Source organism: Myxine glutinosa, chromosome 7, assembly GCF_964187855.1.
Source record: "Myxine glutinosa chromosome 7, kmMyxGlut1.1, whole genome shotgun sequence".
NCBI classification, from domain to species: domain Eukaryota; kingdom Metazoa; phylum Chordata; class Myxini; order Myxiniformes; family Myxinidae; genus Myxine; species Myxine glutinosa.
The window spans coordinates 99,161,845-99,179,461 of NC_136267.1; the positions used below are offsets into that span (position 1 = coordinate 99,161,845).

At 46.4% G+C, this 17,617-nt stretch overlaps 2 protein-coding genes across 2 annotated transcripts in view; both read left to right on the forward strand.

The window, feature by feature from the left end:
- The window catches only part of LOC137431468 (complement C3), a 613,976-nt gene that overhangs the window by 172,503 nt on the left and 423,856 nt on the right, over window positions 1-17,617 (forward strand). The gene's annotated exons all lie outside the window — the stretch shown is intronic.
- The window catches only part of LOC144892971 (complement C3-like), a 60,342-nt gene that overhangs the window by 7,830 nt on the left and 34,895 nt on the right, over window positions 1-17,617 (forward strand). Inside the window, exons 3-4 of the mRNA XM_078782040.1 lie at window positions 664-760; window positions 13,171-13,288. Coding sequence (XP_078638166.1) covers window positions 664-760; window positions 13,171-13,288 — 215 coding nt within the window. The remainder of the gene's footprint in view (window positions 1-663; window positions 761-13,170; window positions 13,289-17,617) is intronic.

A 17,617-nucleotide genomic window follows, 5' to 3' on the forward strand; every position in this document is an offset into this window, starting at 1 on the left:
GGGGGTTACCGGGCTCCGCCCTTGACGAGGAGCTGACAGTCAGCCCCTGTGTGGTAACCCCGTCGGAGCACATGGGCAATGGCGGCTAACCAAGCCGGAGTGAGGACGCACACTCCCCGCGCCGACGCCGCGCCGCCCCCCGCTGTTGTTGTAGTTGTTGTTGTTGTTGTAGTTCCATGAGGAAGAGATGCAGGGAGGTATTGGGAGGTCCTAAACTCACTACTGGTGCCATACAATCACATTCTGGTGCAACGAAGAGTCAGAATTAATGGAAACGAGTCCTTAACTGACATAGACTAAGAATAACTAGCAAGATGTCCTATAGTTGTCTACGTGAGATGCGGTGAACCTGGGCACGACATTTAATGGGGGAAAAAGGGGAAGGTCGGGGCTACAGAGTGTTGTTTACAGACAATGGGACTAGGGAATGGGGGATTGGGGATAGTTGGGGAGTATTGGGGAAATAGGGGAATATTTACAAGCGGATATGGATGGAGGCCAAATCCCATATCGCAACAGTATTATTATTTTGCTATTGCCTTTCATTGTCATTCTATGGATCTGAATAAAGAGTTTGAATCATATTATCTTAATAAATCATATTAAATTAAAACTTATAAAGCATCCAGCCAGTTTAGTTGACATTGTTCTAATATTTTACAGGTACACATTTGGGAAAAATGTGAATGGAAAAGCTTTAGTACGTTATGGAATCACTGAACAAGAAAAGAAAACAGCACTTCATTGGAAATTAATTCAAGTAAGTGTTTTCATGTGGAGGACACGAGGGTTGTTTGGAAGCTTGTACCATTCTTGTTCGTCTATTGTTGCACATTATGTTTCACTTTCCAATGCGGTGTGCATGCCTGCCCATGGTCATTGAAATCACACAACATGTTGTGCTGTTTCGATTTAATAACATTCCTGGATCATGTGAAACAGTAGGGTGGGGGTGGGTGGGAGAACAAAATACACCACATTGCCTTAAAAAAAACAAAAAACAAAAAAACATTTCACCATCTAAAAATGACAGCACCACTATGACTGTACAAAATAACAAAATGCAGTATATACGAGAATATTGTAAAACAAGAGTGTCTATCTGTCTGTCCTTCCCGAAACTACTCCCTCAGTTTTGGGGCTAGCCCCACCAAACCTTCTGTGGACGTTTTGTGGTCCCAGAAGATGTTGTAAGGTAGGTAGGAGGTTTCATAAGTTCCTCAATAAAATTATAATTTTGAAATTGGCTCGATACGGACCTGCTCCTGAATCTGGAAGTGAACAGATGATGACAATGAGCTGGTTTGATAATATCTCAATACAATCGTGATTTAACACAGCATTTTGTTATCTTACCATAATTCACCAAATGTCCGTCCGTCTGTCTGTCTGTCCGTTCGAAGGTACTGCAAAAACGGCTGAACCGATCGCAACGATATTTTGGGTGGGTAATCCTAGGACCCCCTGGAGTAAAATAGGCTATATTGTTTTTCCAAGTTTTCCAAATTTCCAGTTTTTCTAAACACGGTGGAATAATATTTATCGATATGAACAGTGATGTGGCTTTTGTTGAAATTCTACGTACCAGGAGAGAGTAGATCGACTCCTGGCGAACTCTTCCTGTATAAACGTGCGGCTCCGAAGTAACATGGCAGCGTGTGCAAAGCGACTGAGAAACAGGTGTAGTGGCCACTTCCGTGTTACAGATTTGGTGCGCACTCTTCACACAAACGTGCGACTGAGAAAGACGTGTAGCGGCCGCTTCCGTTTTGCAGAATTCAATCTTTTTTCAAAATGGGCGCCATGTACTGTTTAGATTTTTATGATTTGCGTGTGATATGATTCAACGGATGTTTATATGAATCGTTTAAAATAAAAAAAGCCTTCAATTTCCGATATTTTTCCTTTTCATTTGGGCTTCCCAATTGAAGCCCTGCCCATAGGGCGGGTACCGTTGCTAGTAGTATTAATGTATGATTGGAACGATGCTGTTTGGAATGAAAATAGAGATATTGATTTTAAATATGAATGAGGTAATGACGTGAGGGTTTCTACTTTCTAACCGTGACATGCACGGATTCGCCATATGCAGATTCAACATGTCTGTTAATTGAATTTTCATTTGAATACCAGGCCTCCTGCAATTGTCTGGACACTTGGTTGTTCGCTTGTCCTATCACCTCCTCCACACTAAACATAAATTGATGGTCTTGTTTGATGCTGTGTGTTGCGACCTGGGAGAGAGGGTCCTTCCTACGTAAGGCTAACTGATGCTCGTGTAGCCTTGTTTTTAATCTCTTAGAAGTCTCTCCAATGTAATGAGCTGCACAGTTGCTATGTTCCACTTATTTGACCAGTTTGTGATGTTATCCAGGTCTGCAGAGAGTGAGGAGGCTGCTGCATGCCGAAGGTTGAGATATGGAGCAGCAGAGAGTGGAGTCATCAGCAAAGATATAGAGAGGGTTTTCCAGAGCATCAGAGAGATCATTGATGAAGACCAGAAAAAGCACAGGGCCCAGAACAATGCCTTGGGGGAACTCCAGCCTGAACAGGAAGGGAAGAGGAGAGAAATCCATTCAGGGCTACACGTTGACTGTGACTGGAGAGGAAGTCCGCAAGCCATGTGTGGAGATTTCCATGGATACCATAATAGGAGAGTTTGGTGAGCAGAGCGGGGTGCCAGACCATATCGAAGGCACGTGATATATCAAGGGAAACAGCTCTGATTTCCTGCTTGGCATTAAGGACCTCCATCCATTGTTGAGACAGCAGAAGCAGCATGCCCAGAGTAGAATGACCTTGTCTGAATCCAAATTGATGATCAGATATCAAGCCATTGGAGAAGAGGAAGGATTTAATATCAGAAGCAATGATGGATTCCATGACCTTGCTGATGATTGGGAGCAGGCTGATTGGTCTATAGTTGCATGGATCTCTTTTTGCACCTTTTTGTGTAAAGCGGTAATGTTTGCTGATTTCCAAGCAGATGGCAGATGATCTTGAGCAAAAGAGAGGGTGAAGAGACCAGAGAGAGGGTGAGATAGAGCAGCAGAGCAGGATTTTAGGACCCATGGGCTGATGCCATCTGGACCAGTTGCAGAATCAGTCAAGGTTTGACAGAAACTTCTCCACCTTGTCAGGAGAGAAGGACACAGAGTTCAGGAACAGCTGGGTTCGACTGGGTAAGGTGGGTACAGAGAGAGATGGGTTTGGGACACAAGATTTTGAGGCAAACACAGAGTTGAGGCATTTGGCTTTTTCATGTGCCATGTCAGCTGTGTAGCCGTTTGAGGTAAGGGAGGAGATGGAGGGGGAACGGAGACTAGAAACAGATTTGACCAGACACCACTAGGATTTGGAGGAGGGAGACAGGTTTGAGAGTTCAGTCTTGAGAGTAGAGATTTATTGTTTCCCGGCTTTCCTGAGGGTAGCCACACACTTGTTTTGATCTTTGTGAAAGGAACGAAGATTTACTTCTGTTAGATTTGCCTTCCATGAGGCATTTGCACGTTGTTTCAGGGCAACTGCATCGCCACGATATTTTTCAGGTTCTGCTCATCTTGGTTGGTAGCATAGCTAAATGTCCCAGTTGGCAAAGAACAAGTCCTACGTGGCAAAGAGAAAAGTCCCACGTGGCAAAGAGAAAAGTCACACGTGGCAAAGATAAAAGTCCCACGTGGCAAAGACAAAAGTCCCACGTGGCAAAGTCAAAAGTCCCACGTGGCAAAGACAAAAGTCCCACGTTGCAAAGACAAAAGTCCCACGTGGCAAAGACAAAAGTCCCACGTGGCAAAGACAAAAGTCCCACATGGCAAAGACAAAAGTCCCACATGGCAAAGACAAAAGTCCCACGTTGCAAAAAGACAAAAGTCCCACATGGCAAAGACAAAAGTCCCACGTGGCAAAGACAAAAGTCCCACGTGGCAAAGACAAAAGTCCCACGTGGCAAAGACAAAAGTCCCACGTGGCAAAGACAAAAGTCCCACGTGGCAAAGACAAAAGTCCCACATGGCAAAGACAAAAGTGAATGCCCCCGTTGTGAGTGTTAATAAAATAACTGTGGTAAGAGTGCAAACCCTGTGGTGGATGGAGGTATTTACCCAGTGGAAATTGAGAGCAGAGACCCTGGGGTGAGAGTATCAGTGCAGACCCTGTGTGAAGTGTGATTGCAGAGCCTGAGGAGGGCATAGCAAAGCCTGTAGCAGGCACAGTAGAGCACCAGGACGGCAGGATAGAGCCCCAGGAATGCATGATAGAACCCTGAGCAGTGTATTGGAGCCCTTGGAAGGCAATGTGGAGCACATGTGGTGCAGTGTGTTAGAGACCACCAGATTTACAGAGGAGAGGACTGCAGGGTGCAGAAGCATTGAGACATGTGGTGTAGTGTGGAAGGAGCCATGGAAAGTGCAGTAATGACCACAGTGGTTGTGTTGCCACCACACCAGAGGTATAATCAGAGGAGGAAATGGTTGTGTGCCTGGGAGCTGTGGGAATTAAAGTGGAAGGTGGGAAAAGGCCCAGAAGGAACATCTGGTGGACAGAATCAGGTGCAGAAACCTGGCAGAAAGGTGTAAATGGCTGGAGGAGCAGGCAGACTTCACCAGGTACATGGTCTCACACACCCATGACAGAGAGGAGGAGATTAGTGTCAAGACAAATGGTACCTGAGTCAGAGTCGGCATCAGAACAAATCTAATCGTGGGGCATTAGGGTAACATGCTGCATTAGGGGGGGGGGGGGGGGCACAAACTGCCGTTCAGAACTGAATCTATGATGTAAAGGCTTGATAATAAGAGTTTGCCGTCAACAGTCAACACACCTACCCAGTTACAATTTTAAAAAATGCTGCAAAGTCACGCAAAGTCACACACACACACACACACACACACACACACACACACACACACACACACACACACACACACACACACACACACACACACACACACACACACACACACACACACACTGCCCCCACACTATATTTTCACTCCCAGTGGGGTCACGGGTTCCATCTACTTTCAAAGTGTAATAGGAGTCGCCTGTTGTGATTGGTACTACGTACTGCGTGGTGACGTCTGGGGGCATGGCTTCAGTGGTTAATGGCGGCTCGTCATGATGGCCGTGTGCTCTGTGAGAGCTTGGTATCGTCTTTAATAAACAACTTGATTAAAGGAGATTCCTGAACTTACTACATGGTGGCAGCGGTGGGATCGTGAAGATCAACAAGCAGTTTGACGTTTGGTCTTGTTTTCTTCACGGATTACCACGGCAGCACGTTCCGTGTTTTTTCAACATGGCGAAGTTCCCGACAATGGACTGGTCCAGCTCGGAGCTGGCGGAGACCTTCAAGTTCAAGTTATTCAAGCAATGAATGAATTTGGTGCTATCGGACAAGGGCATCGATACTAAAGCCAGGCAGGCCATCAAGATTCAGATTGCTGTGGGAGACGAAGGACTGAGGCGGATCAATGCATCGACTCTGAGTGAGGATGATAAAAAGGATCCGGATAAATTATATAAATTATTCGAGGATCAGTTGGACATTCATGTAAACTTTCGGATTCACCGGCTGGAAATGATGAGATTCTGGCAGCAAGAAGGAGAGTCCATTGATGATTTCGTCAACCGATGCCGACGGAAGGGAAGGTTGTGCAATTTCTGCGAAGCAGAACTCTCGGAACAGATTATCGAGTTGATGTGAGCACCCCACATGATGATTTTCAAAAGCATCTGCTCGACCAGGAGGTCAGGTACGACATGGACCTGGTTTTAAGTGAGGGACGCAAGTACGAAGCAATGGTAATCGAAAAGCAGGCCATCCAGAAGATGGAAGGGCCTTCATCGTCTGTGAATGCCATGACACATCGACAAAAGTGCGAAAGGTGTGGACTATCACATCCACCACGGAACTGCCCAGCATACAATGATTATTGTAAGTATTGTGGTGAACTGGGACACTGGGCCCGTTGTTGTGAAAATCCCAAACGAAGCACGAGATATGCTGATGGATACGAGTGGAGCCGCCATCCTGCCATGAGTGGAAGAGGCCGTGGCGTCAGCAGAAGCAAGTTGAGAGGTATGCTTCGGGGAAGTAACAATAATGGGACCTCGGTGAATGAAGTGTCAGGGTATTGTACTGAAGGCGATGAAGACAGTTACGAAAGTGACACTGAGGCATATGAACACATCAAGCCGTTTCACGTGATCAGGGTATCCGCACTGTGTATGAAGGAGACGAGGGATGAAGTGTACACATTATTGAACATTGTATGCCCTGACATGAAAGGTGTATACAAACTGCAGTTGAAAGTGGATACAGGTGCGTCAGGGAATACTTTGCCAATGCGTATTGTGAAGGACATGTATGGAAACAAATGGATGTCAAAACTGACTCCGCTTGGTGGGACCAAGCTCACTGCTTACAATGGCAGTGAGATCAAGTGTCATGGAATTGTAGGGGAAGTAGTGGGGGAGACTCAAGACTCCAATGACCGGACACAGGTTTTACAAAAGGTCTGGTTTATTAACTGGTTATTCACTTCATTCCAATTACCAAATAATACCGCTTAATTCAATGGACCAGGTTAACTCTTTTCGCATGGTCCTTCTCGTTCGGCCGATGTTCCTCTGCCACTCCCGTCGGGCAGAGGGTCTGATGATGAGTGCTCGTCCGGTCCGTCGGTCAGAGCTTCTGGTCACAAGTCTCCTTGACTCAACGTTTGCTCTGGTTTATATGGACAAACTAGAGTTAATCCCCTGTCCGCTGAATGTTAATCCTTTCTCCGCTAATGCCCCGAGGTCATGCATGCACCAAGTCCTGGCATCAGCTCGCTCCCCCCCTGCTGCGAGTTCCATTTACCAAACGATAGGGGGGGTGCTCCAGCCAGGGGCTGTGACCAGGTGGACAAGAGATTACCATGTGCGTGCACATTCTTGGCATCCATTTACGAAATCGTTACCAGTCTTTACTCAATAAGTTACACTGAGTTACACTTCCACAGAACCCTCAAGCTTTTGTGTCGATATAAAGACTCAGATTGGTTCAAGTACAGGTTATATTTGGTTGAAGTACCTGGACCTGCAGTACTTGGACTACCAGCATGTGAACGGCTCAACATCGTCACCATAAACAGCATTGCTGGGCAACGGAGGACATTGCTGAAGGCTGCACCTCCAGCATCAAGGATTCCGAAACCAATGCGCCATGAGGAACAGGCCTACAAGGTGAATTCCGTGGATGATTTGAAAAGGCTGTTCCCGGACAGGTTTGACTGCATTGGGAATTTTAAAGGAAAAGTGAGGCTTCATCTAAAGCCTGATGCAAAGGCATCGATTGACGCACCAAGGAAGTGTAGTGTTCACATCAAAGGGAAGTTGAAGGAGGAACTAATGAAAATGGAAAAACAGGGTATCATCAGGAAAGTGGACTATCATACGGATTGGTGCTCTTCCATCTGTAATAGTGTAAAGAAAGATGGGAGCTTAAGAGTATGTCTCGATCCGAAACGCCTAAACTCTTGGCTGAAGAGGTGTCCACATAAAATACCAACATTAGACGAGCTGAACCCAGAATTTGCTGACGCCACAATATTCTCAAAATTAGATGCTCGGGCTGGTTATTGGGCTGTGCATCTGGACGAGGAAAGCCAGGATTTGACCACATTCCGCACACGTTTTGGGCGCTGGTGCTTCAAGAGATTGCCTTTTGGGTTATGTGTCAGCCAGGATCTGTTCCAGCAAGCCATGGACCGCATACTCGAGCAAGCACAAGGCTGTATTGGTATCTCCGATTATGTGGCGGTATCAGGACGAACTGAAGAGGAGCATGATCGTAATCTTCTGAACCTGATGAAAGTAGCACGAAGAGAGGGTCTGGTTTTCAAATCTTTGAAATGTATCATCAAGACCGACCGTATCAACTTCTTCGGCTCGATCTACAGCAAACAAGGAATCTCACCTGATCCTGGGAAGATCTGCGACATCCGGAAGATGCCGTCACCGCAGGATAAGGAAGACTTGAGCCGATTCATTGGACTGATGAGCTATCTGTCACCACATATTCCCCACTTTGCGGACAAAGTGGCACCCCTCCGAGATTTACTGAAGAATGGAGTGCCATTCATGTGGCAGGAAGACCATCAGTTTGCATTTGAGCAACTGAAACAGAGTGTTGATGCAGACGCCTGTCTAACATACTATCATCATGACAAGGAGACAGTTTTGGAAGTAGATGCGTCACAGAAGGGACTGGGTGCATGCCTTTTGCAGGATGACAAGCCTGTTGCTTTTGCGTCACGTACTCTGACACCCACTCAGTCTGCATATTCAAACATTGAATGAGAAACCCTGGCCCTTGTTGCTGGCATACAGAAGTTCCATACTTATGTGTTTGGGAAACGCTTCAATGTATACACAGACCACAAACCATTGGTCATGATCATCAGCAAACCGCTTACAAGCGCCCCTCCACGGCTTCAGCACCTTCTTGTGAAAATCCAAGGCTACGATTTTGATCTGGAGTATAAGGCCGGCCGTGAGATGATGCTATCAGACACGCTGTCGAGGCTACCGAACCCAGGGAACAATCAGGAACTGCAGTTGGACACACGGGTAGATGGTATTGAGCTTGATGATGTGGATGATCATCATCGCTTTGACCTCATTGATTTCAGCTCAAGGAAACAGGACCAACTCAGAGAGTGTGGAAAGGCTGATAGAACCTTTCGAGCATTGCAGCAGGTTGTTCATGGAGGGTGGCCTGCTAGGATTACAGAGCTGCCTGTGGACCTACGTCCGTACTGGCCATACCGTGATGAAATTGGTATTTGTGACGGTGTTCTCTTCAAAGGTCGACAGGTACTAATTCCAGAGCAGCTACGGAAGGATATCCTCGACCAGCTCCATGAGGCGCACATGGGGATCGAAAAGACAAAACGTCTAGCATGCGAATGTGTTTACTGGCCAAGTATATATCTGGACATTGAGAGAGCTGTCAGAACATGTAAGGCATGTCAAGAGAACCAACCAGAACAAAGGCGTGAGGCTATGATAGCTCATGAGATGCCAGTGGTACCATGGACAAAGGTAGCCAGTGATATGTGTGAGCTACACGGGCAGACCTACCTCTTGGTGACGGATTATTACACCAAGTACCCAGTTGTGAAGAGAATGGAATACACGACGAGCAGTGCAGTAGCCAAGGCCACATCGGAATGTTTCAGTATGTTCGGCCCACCTCTGGAGATCATATCGGACAATGGACCTCAATATGTGGGTAAGCCATACCGTGATATGTGTACCAAATGGAATGTAAAACACACGTCACACAACAACATCGCCGAGGTATCCACGCAGTAATGGATTGGTTGAGAGACAAGTTCAAACAGTGAAGAACATGATCAAAAAGTGTATTAGATCAGGGAGTGACATAGATATTGCACTACAACACCTGAGGTGCACACCTGTAGATTCCCACCTCCCAAGTCAAAGCGAATGCTGTTCAACCGGCCCATACGCACCAACCTACCAAGTCGTCTTGCACCAACCTACCAATTTATAAACCAACCTACCTACGCACCAACCTACCAATTTATAAATCAGGAAATTCAGGAACGATTGAAGGAACGTGGAGACCAGATGGCGAAGCAATACAACAGAACAGCTGGGCCGGAACTACCTGAATTGGCTATTGGACATCGGGTTCGGATTCTGAACAAGGACATGCACCAATGGTACCCCGGGAAAGTTGTGGCTCGCTGTAATGAACCCCGCTCGTATATAGTACAGATGCCTAATGGGACGCATCTTCGAAGAACCAGGGCACACTTGCGTGAACTTCATCCACCCGATTGTGGCGCCAAGTGGAAGGACGAACCGACCCAACCAACACATCAAAGTCTACCAACTGCTCGACACGTACATTTCAACAACGACGCTTCAGCAATGGAAACTAATGGCTGCTCCAGCTCCAAGGATGACGAGAGTGCTGAGACAACAAGGCCGGACAACTCTCTGTACTCGACCAGATCAGGCCGTGTGATTCGAAAACCATTGAGATATCGTGATAGTGAATAACGACCACCAGAAATCAGCCCTTGTAATATTGGTGCAGAGACAATGCATTGATTGGAATGATTCTGTGTTTTCTTTGTTTTAGCTAATCATACTGAGCAGTAATTACATTTTGGTTAAGAGTTATAACAGTAACCCCATATCCCATCTATGTGTGGTTCAAGTTGTGTCTGATTGTGTTTATTATTTTGATTTAGTTTAGTAGTGTTTTGTTGCATGCAAACATAATAATTTCAATGAAAGGGAGATGTTGTGATTGGTACTACGTACTGCGTGGTGACGTCTGGGGGCGTGGCTTCAGTGGTTAATGGCGGCTCGTCATGATGGCCGTGTGCTCTGTGAGAGCTTGGTATCGTCTTTAATAAACAACTTGATTAAAGGAGATTCCTGAACTTACTACATCGCCTACTTCCTCCACTATAGCCTGTCACCACAGTGCTGAGTGTACTTATGAGTTCATTTTGCATGTCGTGACAGGTGTATGTGGCGTTGCGAGGGATCGTTTTCACAACATCAGCCAATTCAGGGTCCTTTTTAATCGTATAGTCCAGTAAGGAGAGGAAAAGTCCACCCCCCCCCCCCCCCTCCGACATGTTATCAAAAGCCTCTATCTTCACTCGTAAAGGCAACTGGTTTTCCGCCAAAAATCCGACAACATCGACGAGAGAGGAAACATAATACCTGTTCTTTCGTCGTTGGTCTGCGTTGACAAGTGTTGAAATCTCCTTTCCAGCATTGACACACCTCTCCCGCTCCTTCCACAGTGTATAGCAAGAGATATGATGCTCCTTTGAAGATTCGTGTTTATGAAATCCCCGATCTCTCTCCAAAGCATTTTTCCAGTTACGAAAGCCCACACTCACAAAGGCATCCAGTGTCCGAGACCTCCGAGTGGCGCTAGACAGCCGACAGCAAAAACAAAATGCTGTATCTGCCTTGACACTGTATTCAAGCCAGTCTCGGTTGTGATACCAAGCGGAGACAAATGAACGCTTCCTACCACTGAAAATGCTGGCAGGGTACTGTTGTAAGACGATTTGGGTGGGCTGGTCAGTCCTGAGGTCATCTATGACTATGGGTAGTCTTCCACAGCTCGCGCTTACGCTAGCAGGTGCATCTTGGCTGCTCGCAGAATGAGGCTCTTGCTCTTCAGAGGTGGCCGTGCTGGGCGCATTTGCTCCCTCTTCCGTTGGTGAAGCTGGAGGAGGCCTTGAAGAAGCAGCACCGTAGGATATAGCCATTTTCTTAAAGCCATTTCTTTTCGAAGTGCAGTCTGATAGTTGCTTGCTCTCACTGAAACATTTTTGGCGCCAAGCGCCATCTGACTTGCTAATGCTAACTACGTATGCGCGTGCTTATCTTGAAGTAATGACAACAAATCAAACAAGTAGGTCATAGGTCAAACACCAGACCAATGAGCATACTACTTCCTCAAATGTGACCTGATACAAATATGACCAACAGGGTGTGTTTTTTTATTTTCTTATTTTTGTTTTTATTTCATTTCATTTAGCGAAAACATTTTCATTTTTAATATGATAAATATAAATCAATTAATAAAACGCAAAGTTTGTCGCCAAAGGCTTGGCCTGCGGGTGGGGGTGGGGGGGGGGGGCACAATAACTCATTTGGGGGGGGGGCATGGCCCGCGAAAGCCCCCCCATGACGCCGACCCTGACCTGAGTTAAGACTCAGGGTGTGTGCATGGGAGAGTGCACTGAGTTTGAGCAGTGTGAGGAGAAACACCCCAGTCAAAGGGATAAAAACTGACAGGTTATATTTTAGGCAGGGTAGAACTTTGCAGAGAAGGAGGGTGCTTGCTTTGCCTCAGCTCTGAGAAGGAAAGCTCGGGGGGCTGATGCCGTTATCTACAGCATCCTTGTGCTCAGCAGAGGACCAGGAGGAAAGATGGTGGCTCGTGGAAGTGGCTGTTCTGGACCCACGAGCCCTGCAAGAAAGGTGTGAGTCAGTAGGTCTGGCCGTTTTAGTTCTGCGAGCCATGGAGGACAAGTGGGGGTCACTATGGGCAATGTTATCAGGCTCAGGGCCCACCTAGGACCCAGGAGCAGTGACAGAGCCAAAAAAGCCAGCAGGGCTCAGGGTAATGGGGCCTTGTTAGATGACTAAGGGCAGTGTTAATGAATGGATGATAGTAGCAGAGGGAATGTAGGACCGTGGAAAACTGATGTGTTAAATTATATGGGAAGTTGGAATTTGGGACGTGTTGAGTATTTGGGAAAATGGAGGAAATTTTCGAGAGTTTTTCAAGGAAAGGCTGAATTGGCTTCAATTTGATGGCTGATCAATCATGCTAGGGATGCCTTTCACCTCTTCCCTCTTCTTGCTATGGGCAGAATTTAGGATGAGTAAAGTAGGTGTGGCCAATCTGCTGATGTCGAGTGAATGGGGAATTTTAGGTGTGCATGGTTTGAGGAGAGAGTGGTGTGAAAAGTGGTATGGAGAGCAACGCCCCTACTGGAGGGTGCCTTCAGTTAGTAGTAGGCCAAGCAGATGGGTTAAAAGGTTTGGAAAATGGAAACTGTGAAGCTGTTGGTCATTGGGCAAGGCAAATTGGTAGTGGAATTGATAGTGGATGCGCAAACGTGTGGTTTGTGTGCTGGGAGTGTGGCCTGAGCATGAGAAGAATTATTGTAGGAAGGCACAGAGCATTGGGGCCTGCTGAACGACTGAGAGCCACCAAATTATGAGGGCCGTGTCCAAGTTATAGGATGCGACCAGCAGGCCGAGCAGTGGGAAATTTGTCATTAGGGCCACTTTGGTGGGTTTAAAATTGGATTTGAACAAAGTGTTTTGATTGTGTGGTGGTTTTAACAAAGCGGGTGGATTTTGTGGTGGGTTAACTTTGAACAAAGTGGGATTACTATAGGTATTGTCCACCACACCATACAATGCATGTCGGCTCCTGGAAAGGATATAATAGAGTAATTGGCATTTGAGAGGACCCATTGAGTCCCAAATTGTTAGATGGGAGTTGAAGCCATGGTCTGTCACCCTCTATCAGTGAGACAGATAAGGCAACACCACCTGTTAAGTTTATGGGTGCATCATCCTTGTTGTGTGCCGTTGTGTTTTCAGATTGAAAATGGTAGAGGTGATATTACCATTTGTAAGGATAAGCTGACTACACAAGGTACGTTGGAGCATCTTGTGGGCAGGAATATCTTCGTCCAAGCATCTGTGATGGGTCTTGCTGGTAGGTTTTATTAGTCTTTCCCAAAGGCATTGTGAGACTATTACAGTGTGTGTGTGTGTATATAAAATATGTGCAACATGTCATGTCACGCACAATGTGTGCATACAACACACAACTTTACAACATGTCATACATATGTGTGCAAACAATATAATATTGTCGCGTGATTCCCCAGGTGAACACCACAGGGATCACAAATAGCCAAAGCAAGCTTTAACTCTGAGGCGGCGATCAAATGCGGACTTTATGTATACTAGGGCATTGCCCGTACTATATCTATATCTAAAATTATATCCCCCCCCTCTATTTACATGAAATGGTTTGGTCCAAAGCGAACGGCTTGTGAGTACAGTGACAATCCCCCCCCTCTATTTACATGAAATGGTTTGGTCCAAAGCGAACGGCTTCCGGAGTTTGGTAAAGAAATCGCCATCGCGTGCACAAACGCGCAGGAAAGCGAATGAATCGCAAATTCGTTTTTATTAGTTTTAAAACATAGTTTAACGCCAACATAGTTTGCAAACGTGAAATAAATGAATACGCTCTCAAATGTGCCATCCGAGGCAGAGTGTGTCCGCCACGTTCGGCACACGCGATAGTTCGCTGCTCTCTGATTGGTTGAATCGTTTTTTGGACATAGCTCGGTAAGTAATTGTCCGATTAATATGAAACCTTGAAAAGGCACATCCTCGGGTCCCCAGCAATATACCTGGCAAGTTAAAAGTATATCGGACCCGTGGTTGTCGAGAAACAGCGGTCACAGACAAACAGACGTACAGACGTACAAACGTACAAACGTACAGACAGAGATTACTGGAATTATAGATAGATGCGCCGGAGGAAGAAAGAGAAGAAGAGCAAGCTGAAGAGTTTACCTGTGGTCCCGACGACGGTTACCGAACCTGTGGAAAATAACTCAAACTAAACGGATTTATAAATGTACAGAAAATAACGAAAGGGTTTATTAAATGAAAAATACCAATAATAAGAAAATGCGCGCTAACTATAATCCTAAACGGGACGTCCCCCACACCAGACTTACACAAAGACGAAGGATGAAAATAAACTGGAAAATAAAATACGTGTGGGTTATCGTGCACTTAGCTCAATCGGTTGTCCCGGCACCTCATCAAGACCCGTCTCAGGCCCCCGTTCCTGCGCGGGAGTCCAAACGTGGTCTCTGCCTTGGTGGGAAGTAGGCCTCAGTCTGCCTCACTCATGCGCTGCTAGGCCTCACCGGGCGTCTCGCTCACGCCGGCCTCGTGGTGTTCCAGCGGCAAGTCCATGGTCGGACCCCATGTCCAAATCCTGCCAGCACAGCCCCCCACCTGGCTGGCATAGACCAATTTCGAAAGGGGAAATTTTTCCCAGAGGCCGACACCAATGACCTCTCCTGGTCCGAATTCCACAGCCCGGGGACCAACTCCCTCCAAGGCTGTGCCAAATTGAATTCCCATTGCAATTTAATTTTAGCTTTCCTTTAAAAAAATTTGGCCTCGTGTGTCCAATAACCGCAGCTGCAGGTGACAACCCCTTCCTCAGGTTGTTCTGCCCCTCCCTGCAGCTGTTCCAAATTCCCTACGGGTACCAGTTTTTCCAAGGCTGTATCTCGCGACTCTTCCACATCCGAATCCATCTCAGGGCCAAAACACCCCTCCCCACCCCCTCAACTGGGTATTCAGTTTCGGAGCCTCCTGTACCAAATTGTTGTTCATGGTGAGGGTCCCCTCGGTCACTTCAATCTCATCAACTGACCGACTCACCTCATCCTCCAGACCCTGTTGGACCTGAGCAACCTCCTCCTCGATGGTATTGTCCCAGGTGTCCAGCCGGTGTCAAATCATTATTTTCATCATCATCCCCAATCAATTGCGGCCCTGACAGGTCTTCATCTATATACACATGCTCCGGTTCTGTAACACGGACCTCCAATACTTCTACCTCCTGTTGCTCCGCACCACTGCCCAGGTGCTGTAAAAATTCAAATTCCTCCTGTTGGTGCATTCCGGCATCCACACCAGCCCGATAGCCTTCCAGGTCTTCCTTTAACAAACATTCCCCATTTACATTTGAGTTTCCCCTATTTACATTTGAACACTCCCCATTTACCTCCAAACATTCCGTAATCAAATTTCCCCCCTCCTGTGCCTGAAGCACATCAGCTTGGGTCTCACACTCTTCCATTCCCTCTGTCAACACCCCCTGTTTTGCTTCAAAGTCTGCCACCCATGGCTTCTCCTGTGCCCCCATTGGCACCATTCTTTTGTTCTCCCCCGTCGCACCGCGGAGCGAAGGGGGGACTATGGTTTTCCCCTCCGTCCGTGTGTGCGTGCGTGCATGCGTAAGCGAAGGACCGAATTCTAATTTGGTGTGTGGGTGCAACTAGGCATATGGAAGAACCCTATTGAAAATTGGGTCGCCACGTCAAAATCCAAGATGGCCGCCACCATATATATGTCTGAACCCTGTGAGCGAAATAGCCTGAGAAATAAACACTTCTAATCTGGTGCGCGACTGTATCTAGGCATAAGGAAGAACGCTATTGAAAATTGGGTCGCCATGTCAAAATCCAAGATGGCCACCACTATATATGTCTGAACCTTGTGAGCGGAATATCTTGAAAAATAAACGAACTACTAACTTCTAATCTGGTGTGTGGGTGTGTCTCCAACCCACTCGCAAATATTATCGACTCTTCCATGTTTCCTGCGTCTTCCACTTTGTCAACTCACATCACTTCACCGACGTGGGACGTAGTTCTTCCTTCAATTCACTTGTCCATCCATCAATTTTGTCAGTTTGGTCATTAATTTTGTGCTCCAATCGCTCTTCCATCCCCCTCATGTGTTCACTCTGGTCAACCATTTTTTTATTTATTTGTTTACTGTGGGCATCTATTTTATTATTTTGGGCATCCATTTTCCACCACTATCCTCCAATTCCCCTATTTCTGGCTCACTTCCAGAGCCTTCAGCATTCCCAACCTGGTCTTCCATATCACTCACCCCTTCCACCCGCTGTGAGGAAGTAGTTCTCCCGCGTGCATATAACTTTTACCTCAGAAAAAAAAATGTTTACATTTTCCCAACACGTGATGTTGCGCTTCGTACACCCCAATTAACTACTAAATTTGACACCCTGGTACTATGAAATTTATTTTAATCCGAATACTGGGCGCAATTTTCACCCAGCCAGTGTCTATCTCGCAACCCCCGAACACAAGATGTCCGCTAGGCTCGAATCCCACACTCCTGGCACCAGTTGTCGCGTGATTCCCCAGGTGAACACCACAGGGATCACGAATAGCCAAAGCTAGCTTTAACTCCGAGGCAACGATCAAATGCGGACTTGATATATATGCACCGGAGGAAGAAAGAGAAGAAGAGCAAGCTGAAGAGTGACGTCGCAGCTTTAAAGACGTCTAGTCGAAGACTTCTCGATGTAAGACTTAAGAAGGCTTCACTTTGTTCAAATATTTATTCAGTATTGCGGAGAGAAAACCCAACTCTAATACACACTAAACCTTTACACACAAAACACACAGCACGACGCGTCGGGAATTCTCTGACTCAAGCTTCGCACAGTGTCTCGTTATATTGGCCACAACTCCCTTTGATATTCTCCACTTGGAATCCGGGGTCACCACGAGACTTGCTAAGTGCAGTCCTTCTGGCGCCAAGGCCATCTGGTTCCTCTCATGGAGCACACCAAGAGGTTTACACAAGATTGCGATCCCAGCAAGAGGGAAAAAAGGTCATTGTTTGAGCCGAAAGGTCACCATTCTACCCCTGTGCACATTCACAGATAATGGGGTCTTGTACTCCGGCCCGTATTGAGTCAACATTTTACCTCTGTGCCTTTTTCACAGGGGTGAAAATGGTCAGCTCACAGATGGCAGATTGTCGTCCTGCTCCATATTCACTCTCTTGCTAAAACTGAATGATTTGAGAATACATTTAGTTCTCAAATCAAAGAATAGAGTCTATGCAATGCAATTGTGATGCCGGCGATAACTCGCCTACTCTTTGCCTGTAGAAATCTTTATAATTCTACAATAGCTTACCTGTAGTCCCGCCGGCAGTTCCCGAAGCTGCGGAAAATAACTCAAACAAGACGGATTTATAAATGTACAGAAAATAACGAAAGGGTTTATTAAATGAAAAATACCGATAACAAGAAAATGCATGCTAACTATAATCCTAAACAGGATGTCCCCCACACCAGACTTACACAGACGAAGGATGAAAATAAACTGGAAAATAAAATGCATGTGGGTTATCGTGCACTTAGCTCAATCAGCTGTCCCGGCACCTCGTCAAGACCTGTCTC